The sequence below is a fragment of the Mercenaria mercenaria genome, chromosome 3 (genome assembly GCF_021730395.1).
Source record: "Mercenaria mercenaria strain notata chromosome 3, MADL_Memer_1, whole genome shotgun sequence".
In the NCBI taxonomy this organism is placed as follows: domain Eukaryota; kingdom Metazoa; phylum Mollusca; class Bivalvia; order Venerida; family Veneridae; genus Mercenaria; species Mercenaria mercenaria.
The window spans coordinates 81,414,784-81,436,668 of NC_069363.1; the positions used below are offsets into that span (position 1 = coordinate 81,414,784).

At 28.4% G+C, this 21,885-nt stretch overlaps 1 protein-coding gene across 3 annotated transcripts in view; it reads right to left on the reverse strand.

Annotated features, from left to right (window-relative positions):
• The window catches only part of LOC123524149 (uncharacterized), a 43,374-nt gene that overhangs the window by 15,112 nt on the left and 6,377 nt on the right, over positions 1 to 21,885 (reverse strand). For 2 of the 3 annotated variants that reach the window (XM_053539057.1, XM_053539055.1), the window contains exons 1-3: positions 19,622 to 19,776; positions 18,465 to 18,566; positions 17,112 to 17,348 (exon numbers count right to left, since the gene is read on the reverse strand). In XM_053539057.1, coding sequence (XP_053395032.1) covers positions 17,112 to 17,348; positions 18,465 to 18,555 — 328 coding nt within the window. In that variant the 5' untranslated portion in view covers positions 18,556 to 18,566; positions 19,622 to 19,776. Of the gene's footprint in view, positions 1 to 17,111; positions 17,349 to 18,464; positions 18,567 to 19,621; positions 19,777 to 21,885 lie in introns of those variants that run through there. The other variant, XM_053539056.1, reaches the window with a different exon arrangement.

The following is a 21,885-nucleotide window of genomic DNA, read 5'->3' on the forward strand; positions in this document are numbered from 1 at the left end:
TGGCAAGTAATGTTTGTTTAAAATTATCTAAAGTCCAAAAAAGTTTTAAAAAATCACAAACTTTCAAGATAAAAGCTATAAATTGTCGTCGGTTACTGACACGTAGTATCATGGCGTCTATAGTGTCATTTTAATGCAATAGTATTGCGTAGAGGTCCTGCTGTATTTTATACATTGTTTCAGCATTATTAAACCATTAAGCCGGAGACAGGTTACACAATTGTTCAAAAGAAGGAATATACAAACACGTTTCGCGTGTCAAAAATTCAAAATTTTATTTTTACTACTTCCTTAATGACTAATGTCTAGAAAAATGGGGAACATAAGTCAGTTACTTCTCTTGATTATGTCCAAAAATAACTTGGTCCTTCCTCTGTTCTTTGTAATTTTCATAAGCAATATCTGCGCTAAATGTCCTTAGATTGGAAAAGAATAAGCACAGATTTGCTTTTAGTGGCTCTGTGCAAAATTTAGGTTTGATTAATCATTTTTATTTAGAAAGCAACACATAAATAGCATATATATTTTGACCAATAGCAACATCTTGGACAAAAGTTATAACGAAAACGTCAGAGGAATTCAACTGAAAGGGGCCAAAGTTGTATTTGGTTATCCTTGCGCTTATCATACAGCTTTTCAAAAATGTTCCTCATTATCACAAAAACTCGTATCGTTTTAATATGATATCAATATTTCGGACAGTTGATAATAATTTTCAGAACAAAATACCCTTTTCAAATTAATTGAATTTGCGTTTAAAGTATTGGCTGTCAAATAACATACAGGTTGAAGAAATCATTCGAAATTTGGCTACGGAAACGATCGTTGTTGTTTGAAATGCCATAATTGTGCAGCACGTTTCGTCTTCTAAATCGTAATACGCAGTAAAGCGGCGCAAATAATTCGACTGATTACATGTTTTGGTTGACTGATGAACGTTTAAGGGGTACATATCATGGATTGGTATAATCGTTAGTAGTATAGTAATTGTTTGTTTTGGCGTTTTAACCCCACTTAACCTTTTGACCACTTCTAAAAAATCCAATGCCGGACAATTTAAAATCCACAGGTTTTAAACCCAACAATTAACCCAACCCTAAACTTATAATACTAACTCGCGAAGCTGAAACCTTCGAGGTCTTTGACCCAGTCAGACCTACAGTCTTCGGTTGCACTCGTTACACTTGTACCCTCAAAATCTAACGACACCAGTCATTTTCTTTAATAAGTTTATCAATCAATATCGTTTGTAAGCTCAATGTAAAGCGACACCGGTGTCGTTCTACTGATATTTACTTTCATTCATAAAGTTAACCGATATGTTTACATTTGTAGTACAATTCGTTTAAACTTCCTTGTGATCGATTTACGTTTTACAGGTGATTTAATATAAGTGTCATAGGTAAATCAAGTGCATTTTTTAAAAATGATAATGCGGGAAACCACAAATTCAACCAATCAAAAGCCTGCCATTTTTCTGCCAAGTTGGCAGCAAACTGTCATTTGCTTTTACTTTGGCCGAATCTTTGGCCGAATCTTTGGCAGAACTTTGGCAAAACTTTGGCAGATTATTTTTATTGATAAAATATAACTTATTTGATCTTATTTTCAATCAGTAAGTATATTATCAGGGTACACATAGTAATTAAAACTTTAATTAAACTTTTAATTAAGCTTTAATTAAACCTTTAATCCAAAAGTCTGCTTCTATCAGAGGATATAGGTTCATCCGATATGTAGAATCTAATGTAACTACCTATCAAAAGCATAAATGTTAATTCTGTAGATGCTGAATCGTCATACGGGTGAATATCAAACATTGTTCCTTGTTTTAGATAAATTTTAATTTTTTTCTTATACATAGATATTAACTTATCAGTGTCAAAGTCCTCAGCTGCCTCAGCTGTTATATTTACATTATCAAATATATCAAATAAAACATTACCCTGAGGCCTATCATTCCACCACCTAAATATAAAATGTGATATTGGGCTTTTAGTCGGTTTATACGGTTCACTTAAAGAGCTCACACCCTTTAATAAAAATTTAATATCTATTATATAAGTTCCGGTTTTTCTGACTATAAACACACCACTCAAAAGCATATCTAGTACATCTATTTTATATTTTTGGTTTGTGTTTATAAAATCTTCATAATCTACGAAAATTCCAGGTCTTACTTCAAATTCATTTAAATAGTTCAGATCAGCCATATTTTTATATGTTGAATGTATCCAGGCACCACGACGGTCAAATACTTTTTAATGTGTATGTAATCAAAAAGTATGATTATAATAGTATTCAAAGAGAAACACTTCATGTCTCACTTCCTCTACCCTTTTTTCTATTTTCCTGTCTTTCTTTATAAGTTTAAGATTATTTCAGCTAAATCGTCAACTCGTTTGTTGTAGCAACTTCAGAAGCAGATAAATTGTCAACACGCCTTTTGTTCTAGCTAATTGTGTTTCTTGTTTTAAGAAAACATTTTTTACTTTTGTAATTTCTTCAGCATTAGTGGTAATTTCTTCGACATTAGCGGTTATTGCTTTAGTATTAGCAGTAATTACTTGGGTATTAGCAGTGATTGATTCTCCTTGTTTATCTGATATTTTAACTACAGAGTCCAAATCATTTATTATTTTTTTAATTTGATCATTAATTATCTTAATTGCTTCAGTATTAGCAGTAATTAACTCTCCTTGTTTAGCTGATATTTCAACTACAGAGTCCAGATCATTTATTATTTTTTTAATTTTATTATTAAATTCATTAATATCTTCTTGTAATTTTTTTGTAATATTACTTAATTCTGCATATTTTAAATTGTGACGGTTGTCAACAATACTAATCCAATTTCGAATTTGTTTTTTAAAGTCATCTACTTTAGAATTAATTTCTTTTTTAAGGTTATCTAATGCTGTATCATGATCATCACCTCTTTGTGAAGCTGCCTTTTCCAATTCAGATTTATTTTTCCCTGCAAATTTATTTGAAAATATATCGAGTAAATCTTGATTCCCTTTTGCCATTTCAGTATTTAGTTTATTTATTTCTGTTCTGATTTCTAACTGATACATATTTTGTAACTTTTTCTCAGCTTCAATAATCTTATCTTTTAGCTCTTCATGTTTAATCATACTATCTTTTAATTCTTGAACTTGAGTGTAAAAAATGTTTAAATTGACTCGAATACTTCTTTTATGTTGTCAATCTGTCAAATCAGATTTCTCTTCAAGTTCTTTAATAGAATCAGTCATAGCTTTCATTTCTTCTTCAATTTTACCTTGTAATTGATTAATTAATAATGAATTCTTTTTAAAATCTTTTGTTAATTCTTCAATATTCTTTACTTCTACTTCTAGTGTTTGTTTTATACTTTTGACATCTTCAAGTTTATAGTCATCTATTACACTTTGAATTTTTTTATACACAAACCGTCTTGAAACCGAATCGTTGGGTTTATCTGGATTTCCTAGGTTGATTATTTCATTACCTCCCATATCTAATGCTCTATTCATTGTGTTATCAAGTTCCTTATTTCTGTGAAGATACGATTCCGTTTCCTTTTTAAGCTTTTTGAATTGTTTTTTAGTAGCATAATCACTTAAATCAATATCAAATTTAACTTTACTTATACTGTCAGGTTCACTTATTTGTTTTACATCATTAAAAACTCCCATTATATAATTATTATATATTACCAGTAAAGTTTTTTCTTAAAAACTTCCTTGGTTTGTCAATATATAAGAAATCATATTTTTGATTTATTACATTAGCAAATAAATCACGATCTATATTTTGTTCAGTACAAATCCTACCATTTTCCCCTTTACTTGGACTTTCAAATAGAATATAGTGTGAACAGTTAATACGGATATTTTTTGGTGTTTCATAGTAAGACTGACTTAAATAAATAACACAACAGTTTTTGTGACGTCCTTGAATAAAGTATTTTGTTATTTCATTTTGAACTTTTTTATCTTCACATACAAAATCATCAAATATTACTACTTTTTGTTTTTCTGATTCAAGATTCTCACAAGGTTCAATTTGGTCGGGATCAGCTGAATATTCAAGTATTTCATTTGGATCTACTTTAATTTTTTTTGCAATTTGGTTTAAGTTGTTAATTAAATCTTGATATTTAATTGTTTCTAGGTTTTTTAGCATATAAGTATAATTTATCATAATATATAGAGGTTTTCGAAGTATATGCATTAATGTATTTGTTTTTCCAGATCCTGACGATCCACATATTAACATTCTAAAACATGAATCTGGCATAAAAGGATAAAATTGTTTAAAGTTATTGGATTTATCACTTTTTGTATCATAATTTGGAATTTCCATTTATATAATATTACATTATTTTACAATATCTTACATTATCTTACATTATTTTACATTATTTTACATTATCTTACATTATTTTACATTATTTTACATTATCTTACATTATTATATATAAATGCAATCGAAACTTAATGAAATGATAATAAGAAAAAAATTAGTTGGGCAAAAGATGAGAGATCTTAGAGAAGAAATATTTAGAGAAAAAATAAGAAAAGCTGAAAATCGGGATATGTATACTGAAATTTATAAGCCAATTACTGAAAAAATAGAAAGTCAAAAAGAACAATTATCAAGTCAGTTAAAAGCATTACCTGGAATAAAACAACAATTAGCATTACTAGGTGATGAAATGAAAGACATACAAACATACCAGGGTGTACCACAGCTATTCCAAGAACCATCAATTACATGGTCTCCTGAAGAACTGGCGAGGGAATATAAAAAATACAGGGAAATAAACAAAGAACCTACTGAAAAAGAAATTAAAAAAGTACTGAAAGATTATGAAAGAGAACAAGCTTTAAAATCGGCTTCACCAATAGATTGGGGAGATAAATCTGTTGGATGGGTTTCTCAAGATGAACTTAAAAGATTAGAAGATTATGGAAGAAAAAAGATGGGAATAACTGAAACAACTGATGATACAACTGAAGAATTTCCTGAAATTGTTGAGACAAGACCGAAAGAAAAGGAAATACCTACAGTAGATTTAGATGCTTTTGTGGATAATGATGTTTTAGAAGAATATAAATATTACAAACCGTCTGAAATGTTTGACTTTTTTACTGCAGATAAATCTGATCCAGATAAAATAGATAAAGACATACTTAAAAATACAATAAATGATGTTACTGGAGATATTAAAAAATTAAATGGTTCAATAACTGGCAAATTAAATGCAAAAGATCCAAATAAGCAAGAAGAAGCAAAAGAATTAAAACGTAAACAAGGCGAACTGATAAAGTACAAAGACCGGTTAAATCATATTCTTGATATGGCTCCTACATATAAAAAAGGAAAAGGAATAAAACATCATAACCCATATAAAGTTTCACCAAATGGACAATATGGTAATTTAATTATTAACTTAAATAAACTTTATGGTCAAAACAAATTAATTGCTAAGGATAGAATAACTGGAAAAGAAGTTATTAACACTAAAGTTGATGATGATTTAATTGACTTGATTAATAAAAGATATAACAATAATAAAAAACATTCAATTCATTCAAGAAAAATATTTAAAGAATTAACAGAAAAGTCAGGATTACCTATCAATAAAAGATCTATGAAATTCAAAAAAGTAATTAGGGGACAAGGTTATGGCGTTTGTCCATGTAATCCAAAAGAATTGGTTAATGACTTGGAGTTAATTTGTGGTTCAATTGATGCTGGAAATAATAATGAAGAACTAAAAAATGAAGGTATTAGAATAATTGATGAACTATTAAAAATGAAAACATTGTTACCAGAACAACATGAAATGTTTTATAAAAATTATTTTTCTTGAATTTAGTTTTTAATTAAAGTTTTTAATTATATATAAATGGAACAAAAAATAGTATTAAGTTCTGAAACAGTTAAAGATAATAAAAATACTCCGAGTGATTTTACAATCAGATTTAGTCGTTCTTTAATTTTAGATAAAAATAAAACTTATGTTGTTGGTTTGGATAGTATTAACACTATGACCTATTCTTGGCATAATATTAGTGATGAATATGACAATAAAAGAATTCGTTATCATAATGGTAAGGATTGGAAAGATATTATATTACAAATGGTTCTTACAGTTACAAAAGATATTAATAATTATATTAAGGAAACATTAATAAGTAATGATGATTTTGAATTTGATAAATCAGAAAATTGCTCCAATAAGTTTGGAATTTGATTTAAGTAGTTTTAAGATTTTGATTTCAATTACAGATAATTTTAAGTTGGATTTGGAAATATCAAATTTTCATACATTGCTTGGATTTGAGAAAAAAAAATTAGACAAAACTGAATGGGGAACTAAAACACCAAATAACTAACTCTATGGATACAATTTATATTCATTGTGATCTTATTGATAATTCACTTGTTGATGGTAATTTCAGTGATATTATCTATGCTTTAAGTACTGCAGATTTAACAAGAGCTTATCCATTTACAAAAAAAACCACAAAGAGTTGGATATTCTGAAATTAATAAATATATTATAAATTCAATTAAAATATATTTTTTACAGATGTATTTGGTAGAATAATTAATTTTAATGAGGTTGAAACAAGTTTTACACTAATTTTAAAAGAAATTTGAAATTATAAATTTTAGTTTTATATAATGTACAAGAAAGTTTATGACAAAAAAAAAGGAATATTTATTTATGTTGATGCTCAAACGGGAGAAGAAATCATACACGGGACAGTTATCTTTGACACTTTAACGAAATTACTTTCAAGTTCAGCCGCATCTTCAATTAGCACAGCTGGAAAAAAAGCTTTGGAAACAGCAGGAAAAGCAGCACTTGAAAGTGGAACAAAAAAGGTTGGCACAGAAGTTGGAAATTTAGCTGCAGCGAAGCTTATTGGAAGCTTCACTGGAGATACTAATAAAATTATTGAAAAACTTAAAAAGAAACCTGCTCCGGCAGTTGGTAATTTAATTGCTAAGGAATTACAAGAAAATAATAACAGTAAAAATAATAAAAATAATAATGATAAAGAGGAGGATATTCATACGAGAATAAATAGAATATTGTCAGGATCTGGGACTTTAGCTCGTGCTGGAACTTCAGCTCAACAAAAACGTATTAACAGATTAATTTATAAAAAATAAAAACTAAAATAAAAAATAAAATAATATATAATATATACATGTTTAGAACAAAAGAATATTGCGAAAGATATGAATTAACTCCTATTCAATTAGATACAGCATTAATATCTGTCTTGGGAAATAATGTTAAACAACAAAAAAACGGATATCACTTTACAATTAATGATAGAAGTTCATATTTTGATTGGTTTAATGGTTATTTTGAAGTAAGTTTTAAAGTAAATAAGCTTGCTAATGGTAATGATTATGTTGCTGGTGGAGATGATAATCAAATTGCTCTAATTAATAATGCAGCTTCATTAATTGATCAGTTAGTGGTTAAACAAAATGGAAAAATTGTTTATGATTGTAATAATTTATACAAAGTAATAAATGTAAAGAGTTTGGTTGAACTATCTGAAGATTATGTAAAATCAACTGGAACAAATGAATTTATTTATTTAGATACTACTGATGTTGCTGAAAGTAGGGATGACCAAGCTGGATATAATTCTGGTTTTGAATCTAGGAATTTATTAATCCAAGATAATAAGGAGGTAAATGCTAAAATTCCATTAAATAATTATCCATTTTTTCAGGGTTTAGAAACTAATATTTTACCTCCAAGTCAAATTCAAATAACACTGCAGCTGACAGATGATGATGAATTAATTTTTAGAGCTAATGCTACTGCTGCTGGTAGAGTTATTGTAACAAAATTAATTCTATGGGTTCCACGTTTAATTTTCAATGAATTTGGGTTTGATCTAATTACTACTGAAAGATATAAAAAAGCAAGATGGTCATACCTTCGGGAAATGATAACACAATCAACTGATACACGACAGACGAACGTAACTTTTAGAATAACAGCTGGTGTAATAAAACCACAACATGTATTTGTTTATTTACAACGACCTGACAAAAGTAATGCACAAAGACAGAATCCACATTTATTGGATACATTTAAAGCTAATGCAGCAGATGATGATTGTACATTGGAATCTTGTCGTCTTGAAGTTGGTAATGGTGTTTTTTATCCAGAAACAGAATACACAAGTATATCAAGAATATATGATGATGTAATTAATTATTATTATAAACAAAATAATAAGACTACTGGAAGTCTTTTAAATAGATCAAATTTTTATAAATATTTTGGATTTGTTCATTTTAACTTAGAATATAAAAAGGAAGTAACTACAGAAGATCCTAAACACATTACATTAACAGCTAAATTAAATGTTCAGCCGGCAGCACATGTCCGTGTTTATGCAATTGTATTGTATGAGGAAACAGTTGAAATAAATACTATTGGAAATGAACTTGTTATTGTTTAAATAAAATAAATATAAATTAAAATAAATATAAAGTATATAATGTCATCAAATTATATTGAATATAAAATTAACCTTACAGATGGACAAAAGAAAAATTTAGCCCGAGCCTACAACAACAAAATTCCACATACTTTTAGATTAAAACATGAACAATTACATGGAAACTTTCCTTTACTTTTAACAAAAACACAAATTAATCAAATTAAAAAAGCTGTTGCAAATAAGAAGGGATTAGAAATTACAATTTCAAAAAACAGATGTCCAGTCAATGTCAAAATGGTGGATTTTTAGGAGCTTTAGCTGGTTTGTTAGGAAAAACAATTTCTTCCAATGGCAGCAAAAATAGCTCCAAAAATATTAGCCCCTCTAGGCATTTGGTGCCCTTTCTGGACTGGCCAGTACTGGTGTTAGTAAATACTTGGAAATGGTATGATTTTCAGTAGCTAATGATAAGAGAAATATGATATCACCATATCTTACACCTAATCAAAGAAAGCAATTTGTAGGATCTGGAGTGATTAAATTAACACAAAAACAAAAACAAGACGGTGGGTTTTTAGGTATGTTGGCTGCTAGTCTAGGAATACCTTTGATTACATCTTTGTTAAGTGGGAAAGGATTACAGATTGATTCACAACGGAGACCTTACGACGAATTCCTATAGTAAAAAAAAAAAAAATTTATAAACAAACCTATTTCTAACTTTGAAATTGAACAATGGGTAAACCAATTAAAAATTAAAAACTTTAGGGGTGTATTTAGTAGAAATAATTTACTAAAATTAAAAGAAAAGGTTGAATGTGGAATTATAAATTTGGACCACTCTGTTGGTCCTGGAACACATTGGGTTTGTTATATTGGTAAAATATACTTCGATCCATTTGGACTTCCTCCACCAAAAGAAGTAATTAAGTATATACCAAATGTAAAATACAACAATGTTCAATATCAAGACAAAACAAGTACACTTTGCGGATATTATTGTTTATTTTTCATTAAAATGTTACAAGATAAAGTACCGTTGTATGATTTATTGTATAAAATACTAAAAATTAATAATCAAAGAGTAAATGAACAAACTATTATAAATTATTTTAACTAAAAAGGACATTTATTTAACTGGAATAATTAATATAATGGGAATATTCAATAATATAAATGAAAAAGTAAATAAAATAGAAAAACAAATAGAAAGGCAATTAATAAAAAAACCTCCATTGTTTTTAACAAGTTATACCCAAGATACTGATGGTGGATTATTTCAATGGAAAACTGTAAATGCTAGTCCTGGTTTAGTTCAAAATGGTAATAATGTAAGAATTAATTTTAATTGCATCTTAATTATTCTTGTTGATGCAATTAAATTAGATAAAGGAGAAGCTAAATTACAATTAAAAAATAAAGAAAATGTAATTCTTCAAAGTTACAATGCAAAAAATAACAGAAAAAATGAATCTATTTCTATTAATTATGCAAATGAATTTAAAATAAATGATGTTATTTATATTAATTCCTTAAACGTTATGAATATTCAGTTAACAATTTATGGTTCTATAATTTAATAAAAACTTTAATAAAAACTTTAATAAAAACTTTAATTAATTTAAGAATAAGCTAATGTATCAATACCATTATCAAGAATATATCTTTTATCGTCATAACATGATAAAGATGTTTTATTTATAACATAACTGGAAAGATTGTGTTTATCAGAACGAATAACTTTAAAGGTGTGATTACTTTGGGTTGAATTAAACAAAGTATCTTATATATTTTTATGAACTATTGTTTTTCTTAACATAAGTTTTTAATTCCTTTACATTTTTTAACATTAACTTCATTTTCTAATAAATATGAAATACATTTTTACTTCTTAATCCGACAAATTCAACAATTACTACACCGGCAGCTTCATCTTTAAATTTTCCAATTACTTTTTTATTATTATCAAAATAAAATTTTGAATTACTATCGTAATCACTATTATCAAATAAATCTTTGTCCTTATAAAAATCCTCATATGCATCTTTGGTTTTAATTTCAAACATAATGAATCAGTGTCAGTAAACAATAATTTACAATTACCCTCGTACTTTTCCTTAATGTAATTATAATGGAAAATCATACATTAAATATTTTGATAAATCTAGAATGCACATTCCAACATAACAAGGTCTGTTTAATAACAAACTTTTTTTTCTATGAATACCAAAAAGGTTAGAGTTAAACATCGTTGAACTAACAAATGAAGGTTTGGCTATGTATTTTAATAAAATTTTTCATCATGAGTTAATTTAATATTAACCCTCTTGCGTAAATTCTCCATCGTCTTACCGAATACAGAGTTGTTCATTAACTTAAAAAAGTCCTTTTCAAATGAATTTTTTGCTTTAGATCTTTTTTGAGTATTAAAATCAATATACTTTTTTAACCAAGGACTTTCGTCAAAGTAATATTTTATGTATTTTTGTTACTTTTAACCTAATTGTGTATATAGTTCAAGATTTTTATAATGAACTACATTTAATTTTGTTTTTTTCATTAAAGTTGGAACTAACTTCTTTACATTAACTTTTTCCTATTTCAAATTCTGTTTTAATATTTTTACTATAATCAGAAAGCCATTGATCTGGTATTTTAATTTTTTCAGGAGCTAAAGGATAATCATTATGGGTTTTATGTAATTCTTTTGGATATTCAAGATCACATTCAACTATAAAGTTAGTTTTACCTTTTGCAATTAATTTCTTGAATTGTTTTTCAGATATAAATTTAAAGTTTCCAGAGGGTAAAGGTTGACACATAGCCCAACCGTAAAGGTTATTGGCATCGAGGTACATAATGTATTTGCTTTCTTCTTTTGAATTATAATCTTTCATATATTTATTGTTTGCTTTACTGTATCTGTTTGAAATATAACTTATTCCTCCTCTCAGTCCCTTTTCAATAAAAAGATACATATCAATATCAGTTATTAAATCTAACTTAATTCCAGTCATTTTTAACATTGCATCCCAAGCTAAACCAGGACTACTAAAATAATGACAAGGATCTAATTTGTAGTACTCCAAACATAATTTTCTAAAATTTTCGAATACATCAGCTAAAAGTAATACGTCAGTTTTTAAATATAGATCATGATATTCTCCCAGTGTTTTTATTTTAAATTTTTTCCAAATATTTTTAGCATGTTCGTATTCATTATCAGAAATATTAGTTTCATTTAAAATTGAATAAAACTCTTCTTTAGAAGGTAATTTTGTTTCTTTGAATTTTTTAAATGAATCCATGTAATCATATGGATAAACACCTTTTGTTTTTAATAAATTAATGCTTTCACAATCAAATTCTTGAGATAAGTATTTAAATTCTGGAATATTTTTTACTAGGTTATCCAATGATTGAGACATAAATTGGAATGAATCAATAAAGACCAAGTCAGAAATCATAAATGCCATATATCTTTCCATATTGTTAGGAATAACATTAATTTCTTTTTTAAATTTTCCTATTTGTTGCATAATAAAATGACCGTCATAACCTCTTAAATTATGAAAAATAACAGGAATTTTATGTGTTAGTTTAAAATTAATATTACATTCTGAGTGAGCACTTCCTCTGAATTTTCCTGTTATATGACAATGGTCACGGACAGGATTTTCATTTTCCTTATATTCTTTTTCACAGATATGACAAAACTTTTGTTTTTTAAATTCACTTTCATCTTTTTTAGACATTCTCAAATCTTTGTTAAAATGTTCTTTAAATATTTCTTTACAATATTCCTCTTCCTCAAGCATTTTTTCAATAAACTTATAAACTGCGTTAGGTCCTCTGTAAACCTGTGTTGGTTCAGTATATTTGTCGTCATAACAACAAACAACTTTGTAACCATAACCACAATCTATATGTTTTTGATATTCTTCGGTAAATGAAGATTCTGGATTTGGCTGGGCACTTGAAACTTTCTTTGTTACTGATTCAAAATCAGCATAAATTACAAAAGGTACTGCTAAACCTTTATGATAATTTTTAAATTGTACTTTACTTCCCTCTTTTGGCATTTTTACACCTTGGATACCATTAATAGCTAAACAATTTGGAATATGTTCATTTAATATTCTTTCTTGAGTAAAATGTTGTAAGCAACTTTTACAGAAGTGTTTTTTATTTGTATTTTTTGTTTTGTTATTCATTAATCTATTAAAGTCTTTTATCCAAACATAATGTTGGATTACAGTTCTTGGGGGTTTACAATCATCATCAGTTATTTTATCATTTATTTTATCATTTATTTTATCATTAGTAATTAGCAACATGTCACAGTGTTCTTCGTATTGATATTTTGATATGTACAATGGATAAATACTATTTTCTTCATATCCAAATATATTAAATGATATTTCATTTAAAACTTCTATTTTAGGTATTTGATTTAATGTAACAGGAAATTTAATTCCAGTATAATCAAGATCGTTTATATGTTTTTTATATTTTGAAATTTTTTGAGGGTCTTTTTCAACAGGAAATTTGTAAGCTAAATGGCACCATCTAAAACATTCATTATCATCATTCTTTATATTTATTAATCCTTTCATTGGATGTTGTAATGGTTTTGGTAATTCCAAATAACTTGAAGCAGCCAATGGACTATACTTATATCTATTTATATAATAAGCATCAACTGACTCTATTCTCCAGCCACTTCCTTCAGAAATCCAATTACCAATTCTATTTATTATTTCATCAAAAGTTTGATGTAAAGTTTTTTTTATTTCATTTGTGTTAATAATTTCTAAAGCCTTTGATTGAAAATAAGCTGATTTTATATATTGTATCAGTTTTATCCATTTTTGCAAAAGTTATGTTTAAAACAACATTTATTTTTATACCTTTTAAAGTTTTAAGTTCAGATTTAAGTATTTCATAAGAGTCGTTTATAGTTAAATATAATTGATTCTTTGGATCTTGTCTATATGTAATTTTAATTTCAAATTTCTTATAATATTGTTTTGAAGATCTCTCGATTTCCATCTATATACATGTATTATATTTAGAAAAAAAATCTTCAAGCAAAAAAGGATTAAAAAAATAATTAAAAAAATAATTAAAAAAATAATAAAATAAATAAAGTTTTAAATTATCTTTAAGAAGAAATAAAATATTTAAATTTATATCTTTTTCCATTAACTTTTGATATTCCACATTTTACTCGGTTTGTCCCTTCACAACACATTTTTATTAACCCTGCATTAATACCAAATTCTTTAGATGCTTTGTAAGTGCTTCTATATATTTTTTCTTCATTAGTATCACAGTCGGTTACAATAACTTTTTTAGGATTGTTTCGATAATTATTTGGTCTGGGACAATCACATAATCTTTCATCATTTTCTTCTTCAGTTAATAGACAACCACAGTCCCATTCAAATAAAGTTCTTTTACGAAGATAAGGATCTATAACATTTTGTAATTTATCAATGACATGATTTTTATATTCATCGCTAACTATTTGATCAAGTTTTGATTTAATAACATTTCTTCTTTTAAGAACTTTCTTATATGAATTTTCATCTGGATTCATTATTTCTCCTAAAGTGCTAGATAATTTTGGCATAATCATTCTATCTACCTTTCTATTAACCATCTATATATAATATACTTATAGAAAAAAATCTTTAAAAAACACACGTAAAATTTAATACAGCTCTTCTTCTTTTTTACTTTTATATCCGTTAAGTTTAAATTCCTTCATCTGCATTTCAAGAGGTGTTGAATAATTTTTTTCTTTCTGCATTTCTAATAGTATTGTAAAAATATCCTGAATAACTTTATTTGGATCTTCTTTATTTACTTTTCCAATCCCTGCTTTTGTTAAAGTTGTTTTATTTTATGATGATGTGATTTTAAAATAAATTTCTTGTCGTCAAGTTTTAGTCTGTTAGTAAATATGGTAATTACTGATGGACAGCGCCCGCAACTGCTACAAATATAGGAATAGTTGGAACAAGTGCTAATGCAGCTGAACAACCAAAAACACCTGCTGTAATATATAACCAGTACTTACTCTCCCGCAAAATTTATAACTTTTTTGTAAGCAGCAGCTAGTTTAGTTAAGTGAATAATTAATTGATCTATTGTTTCTATTCCATTATTATTAGAAATAAGATTTTTATTACTCATTTATATAATTAAACTTTTTATTTCTAAATTAAATTTGTTCAAGATCGCTAAACGGAACCCAACTATTAAATTTTTCGCTATAACCCTTCCATTTTACTAAAGCTTGTTTTTTCTTATAGTCTCGTCTAATAACTTTTTCTATTCTAAAAACTTCTTGTGTGTAGGTAAAAGTTCTTGTTCATAAAATGAACCTTGAACTATTTCATCATTTAAATCTTTAATAGTGTACGTTCTGGGATTTGTATTATTAATTCCATAAATTATAAATATTTCCTCTGTCCAGTTTGGTGTATATCCTTTTTCAAAATGTCTTTTAAGTTTGCTTAAACGAACTCGATCACCAATTTTAAATTTTGCTTTGCTCTTTGATATCTTTAAATCACCATATAAATTAAAGTAAACAGTACCTTTATTTAAGTTTTTACTGGCTTCGGTTGGTGTCATTTTTATACTAGAATGTTTTGTTTTGTTATATTTATCAACCATATCCTGCAAATTATCTAAATAAGTATAAGTATTATTTGCTGTAAAATATTTCCACATTATTCTTTTTAAACTTCTATTAAATCTTTCAATAACTACAGCCTTTCCTTCATTAAATGTATGGTACATATTAATTTTATTTTTATTCAAAAATGATTCAAACTTTTTATTATAAAATTCTTTTCCTTCATCTACCCATAAATTTACTGGTAATCGTCCTTCTAAAATTATTTTTTCAAATGCTTCAGTAACAGATTCTCCAGTTTTATTCTTTAATGGAATAACCCAAGCATATTTACTAAATATATCAATAACGGTTAACAAGTACTTTACTCCTTTATTATATTTTGAAAAAGCTTGCATGTCAACTAAATCAGCTGACCAAGTATCATCAATATCATTAACTATCACTCTTCGTTTCATAAATTTTCTTTTAATTGGTTTGTGTAATTCTTCTGCTAATTCATCGCTCCATGTGATTCCGGGGGTATACTCTACCCCCTTTTCCCGTTTTTTGACTTTTGTTTTTGTCCCAACCCAAGTGTGTATTTCGTTTTAATTATAGGTTTCACAACTAAATGTTTTGCAATCTTTTCTCCAAATGTTTTTGATTTAGTTTTATTTAAATTGGAAAGCATTTGCTTATCACATGTACCCTTTTTTACATCGCTGTCATAGCAAAAATCATGGTCCATACATACTGCATCCAGTTCATTGACAGGGGGTCCATTATCTAGGGGATTTCCTGGCCCACAATAATTATATCCTGGAAGTGTTAAACCTTTCTTAGGTAATAAAGGTAACATTGCTTTGTGAATATCTAAATTACCCCCTGTACTTTTAACAAACTTTGATTTCATCTTTCCACAAGATGAACAGGTAGCCATTAACATTCTTTTCCCGTTTTTTGTTGTAACATAATGAGGATTTATATTATCAGTAAATCTTCTTTCTTTCAAACAATATATTTTATTCTGTAAACTCATCTATATCATATGTATTTAAAACTTTTTAGTTGGTTTTTAATTGGGTTTAACTGGGTTTAAAACCTGTGGATTTTAAATTGTCCGGCATTGAATTTTTTAGAAGTGGTCAAAAGGTTAAGTGGGGTTAAAACGCCAAAACAAACAATTACTATACTACTATCGTTGTTAAATTGTATTTTCAATTAAAAATTCATGTTCTATATTTGAAACTGTGCGGCCGGAAAAGACTTACACGTGCGAGGCAGGTGACTTAACGAGGTCGTAGAATATAGGTAGGACAAGAAATAACGTCAAATTTTATAGCTCTTCGTCTGGGGCATACATTACTGTGCATATTAATCTAAAATGTCCATTGTTTTAAATCTTAATCGATTCGAATTCGAACATCGATTCTAATGCTAGGGGCGTGAGAGGTGCTAAACATTTTCTTATCTCTCGTGAACAGATTCAGCTAAACCAATTATTAATTAGTCTGCAATTATTTTGATTGGTTGGGTTTTATGCCTCCAAAGAATGTTTCCATTGAATTTATTTACTGCTTGTGCAAGTTTGTGCCAATGTTCGCAAAAGACTGAGATAATCGGGTTCCATAGTCATCCAAAAATAGGCTTGGGAAGTTTTTACTGCTTCGTCTTTTCATTAAATCTCTACAATAATTGAAATTTCACTTCTTGTTTGTTGTTGCTAATTCTAGAAAGCAACTCAAAGCTACATTTACCAGATAGTTGAAATATTTCTCTAAATTTAAATCTTTTTAATCTTAAATGTATAAATCTGCGTACTGCAAAGCATGCTGATATTATTTTCATGTGCAGTTTGATTGAAATCGGAATGAGCTCAAAGATCTGACATTCCGTCCCATTCATGTGTATTTCTCGCTGAATGATGCAAAGTAATGTTAACTCAGTTCTATCTTACAGAAAATTTCCGATAGTTACGGGAATAATTTATAGAAAATTATCACCTTTTCTGTTGACGATGATAATGCCAGTTACATCATACGTTCCTCCAAGATCCACACGCCACTGTGCAATATGTTCTGGATATGAAAATGTAGTTCGGCTACAACTTTTTTTAGAAAAGTCGTTGTCATCATTTCCATCAACAGCAAGACTCGCAGGATACAAAGTGTACGGATAACTTTTTTCTGTAAATGTAGCAGGTTTTTGAGATGCTGTTTTCCCAAATGCAACATTTTGTCCTGCAAATACAGAAGAAAGGAATTTAGTCAGTCTTTCTCTGAGAAAATATTGAATCATTTACTTTCAAATAATGAGCGTATCAGTTAAATATACTATACAATTTTATTTCTGAATACAAAATTAAGCGACTAAGTGTTTGAGTATTGTATGCTTCTTAAATAGTAACAATGAGTACCATCTGAGATTGAACTTGTGACCCTTTCACATGATCAAAATAATCTCTAAACTAAGATAAATTTATAACTGATATGGGATAATATTGAAGCAACAGTTGCTGTAAATCTAAAATATAGCCTATCATGTGGCAACATAGATGTATCCTAAAACTATAGAGATTTCAATAACAATCACCTTCTGATTATCTGGAACACTTCAAGAAACCGAGACTTCTTATTTTCCTTAGTGTTTGTAATTACAGGATATCTATAATTATTGCCAACTGCATAATAATTTAACGATTGTCATTAGTCATATGTTAGGCTATGTTAAAATTTCATATATTATCATGGTAGGAAATGTATTCATGTTCTTCAAAATATAACTTTGGTTTAAAGATTATTTTGATCATGTGATTCCCCACAGTGTCTGTTAAATGTCCAAAGTTTTCTTCGTTGTAAAAGCCCGCTAAGATATACTTATAGAATGTAACAAATCTAAAATAACAATAAGTGAATATTGCCAATTTCTACATAAATAATTAAAGGTAAGATTAGACTCTTTGGAAGCATTGAGCACAGCAAATCACATCCAGAGCCACACATCACAAAGTGGGTTAACGACAAATAGAAATTGTTGGAGTGGAAAGATGAAGACTGGTTGCTTCAAATACCCATCAAATAGTACATTTTAATTAAAAATGTGGACTGGGTAAAAAGGGGGCGGATGGGAGAGAAGGTTAAGTGAAAAGGAAATGTATGAAAAGAAGTGGAGGACCAGGGAGGCAAGGCAAACGAAGGGGGGAGGTGGGTTGAAGGGAATGAACACCACCAACATACAAGACAATAGACATAACATAAAATGAAACGGACAAAAAGCAAATTGAAAAGATGGGCACCGCCTTGAATTGGTGGGTAAATTCAACAAACGAAACTTGAAACTTATTAACATGTAATTACCTTTGAAATGCCAGTCGTTGCTAGGTAAGCATGTCACCATACTATATACTGCAAACGCGGCTAGTAAAACTGTTAATATACGAAACCCCATGAGTACTGGATCTAGAAATAAAAGGAAATCAAAAAAAGAAATATATGATTACGGTATTAGATACCTAATAGAAATATTTAAAAAATGACATTTGCTTGGTATATTTTTAAAGTTGACATTGTTTTGCACTGTGTTGCAATTATTAACAACTTTTACCGTGCTGTTTTTTCATAAATTTTGTATAATTTATGATATATCCTCAAGCTCAAGTAGAGACAAATTTCAAAGTGATGGCAATTGTCCAAAATGTTTGCAGAGAATTCATTATACCATTAATTTGATGAAAGACACGGCAAACTATTGAAAAACAATTATAAAACACAAAATAAAACTGTCAGTATCAGTTTTTTCTAGGGTGCCTCAAGTGAAAGGATTTAATGAGAAAGAATTCAAACTCCATTGGAAAATTAAGGCCGAGTCCTGTGGAACTGTTTAAAATTTTGTCATTTCATTCAAAAAATAGCTTGGGGAAGTAAAATCTACCTACATTTCTTCCATAATATGTAATCTAAAGAGTAAATGCAAAATAGAGAACTTTTACCGCATGTAATTCAGTATTTTTAAAGATGTCAAACTCTGTCCCCCTTCTGTTTCAGAGGTTAATTCACTTTCAAATTGAACAGCAAGAAATCGCTTATCAAATCAGAAAAAGTCCCAATTTTGTACAATAAATCAATAATAAGTCTTTAAAAAAGTTAAAACTTACTCGAAAAAAGGAATATAAGGGAAAAAGTTTGGTCCCAGTGGGACTTGAACCTATGCCCCTTGAAAAATTTAAGTCAAAAGTAGATTTATTGTAGGAATTGAATACTCTTCAAAAGGCGGTACACTGATGGGTATCTATTACCTTAAATATTTTTTCTCAAATGGATATTTACAATCGTTTCACGCATTCATTTGAATGTATATAAAAGGACATCTAAATGTATTCCATTATCACAATAACAAAATTTACAATATATATCTTTTTAAACGGATATTAACAGTCGTTTCATGCATTCAACTGGATACTAGTACTTTTTAAAGTTAAATTATGTTGTTCAAAAGTATTTACTTGAATGCTTACCATTCGCTAAATGATATTTTAAAAAGATATCCTGATACTTTGTATTCCATTAATGACAAATTTTGCACAATTTTGATAAAAACCCTCCTTTAGCGGCAGTGTAAACTTCCTCGTGTTATCTAAAATTGCGGATGCATGTGCATATTTGAAGTATTTGTTTATAAATTTAGAGAAACCGACATAACACTTATTATTAAGATAAATCAATTTCAGATTAAATATGGATATACAAAGGAAGTAGTATACCATGTCATAATGATAGTTTAATTTAATTTTAGCAATTGTGAGTACTGTATCAATTGCGGGAACAATTCATCTAACGTAACACATTTTTCTCAAAGATGATTTGTGGTTTTAACATGAGTAAAACTATAAGATGGCTTCAATTTATTTAATTGAAATTGCTTTTTGACGTTCACTAGGTATGTGTTTAAACGTATGGCAAATTTCAGACGATAAGATTTTGGTAGAAACGTGAATAATACGTTCATAAGATTTGTCAAGTGCATATATGCGTGATTCTGCCTACAACTTGTAGTATCAATTGTATACAGTTTTAAAACAAGCGAAACCCTGAAGACGTTTTATATTTTTAATACAGCTAATGTTTGATTAATGTCAAATAACTGGTTTAAGTAACACAGTGTATTCTAATGCACTAATTTCAGAAAATGTCAGCTTTTTAAAATGAAGCCTTCATTCACTGATTTTGACGCTGACTCTTTAATGCAATACAAACTGATCCACTAAACTGTAAAAGAAAATAAATAACTTTTAAGACCACTCTAGGGTATGGAGAGGTGACCTGCTTTAACATGATGTTTCTCCACATTTCTGAAGAAAAAAAAACATACTGTGTAGCATACCAAAATAAGCTGAAAGATTGAACTATACCATGTTTAATAACACTCAACTCTCTCATCAGTACTTCAAATGAGCCAAACTTTTGTGTGCAGTATGGAGGCCCATAAACTTCCAAAATGTGTCACAAAGTTCCATTATGTTGCAAAAAAAACGAGTGACAGACAAATCAATTATTTTTGGGGTATCTGTTTCCTTCCCAACTTAATTAAAAGTGTTATGATTCAAGAATGGGTTCATTCAATAAAACTGGCACACCTTTATAAACTCTTCAAAGGAACAGACTGCCAATATTTATGCAAATTTATCATAAATAAAAGAATTGAATCACATCAAACATTTCACCATGTTGTGAATTTCTGTTTTGAGAAAAAGAAGAAAATGTATAATATTAACTAAATCCTTAGGCCTCACCTTCATCAAAGCATGAACTTCCCGTATTTTTCTGCCAACGAATCAGACTACTTCATTCTTCAATTCCATGTATTACTAGGAGACAGGAGAACATTCACAAATTATTAGGCCTGTATAAATTCGTTATATTTACCTGGAGAAAATCACCCATATAGTTTCGGATTACATCAAAGCAATATAAATCTAATTAACGCTCCCGCTAGAGCCTTGGATGACCACATTATAATCATTGAGATTCAGAAAATCAAATGCTGAGCCGATGGTCCATAAATACCGTGACTAAACTAACAGCCTGGCTTTCCTTTCAGAAGGGTGTTATTGTAAACTCATGTCAAATATTTACTGCTTATCCTGGTAATTCATCAATTTGAACTTTTAAATATTTTTTCGCATCTGATAGAGGAAAGTATGGTGAGTTTATATGAAATAAAAACAAAGCAATGTCCAAACAATGTCAATTCAGGAAAATTGAACATTGTTCTTTCTTTAACATTGCAAGAAACGAGGCAAACATTTTAAATCAGACGTTGTACAATAATGGTAAGTAACTATAACATGCTCATGATCAGGAATTCTGTCGATAGTCGGTATGGATCATTCGATTTGTAATTTACATCTTAGAAAAGTAAAATTCCTATTTTGTTTATCGGGGCGAACAATTTGACACTCTATAGTACAATACTAACATTTTGCTCTGAATCTGATTTCATTAATAAAATATGTATTTGTGTGCGTTATGTTTTCACATATAAACAGATGGCTGAATCGAATGAGATGTGCAGAAAATGAATAAAAGTTTACATTGTTCTACAAGGAGATTAAGCAGAAGAAAGACTGCTTATTCAGACATTGTGAGAGCTTGTGACACTGAAAGGCATAGAATGTACAGAAATGAACCTCACTCTCGACCATCTTACGAACGTTAACAAAATTATCAGCAAGGAGCTTGAACTTAGGTTGTATATTATCTGGGTCGTGTTGTAAGCAAT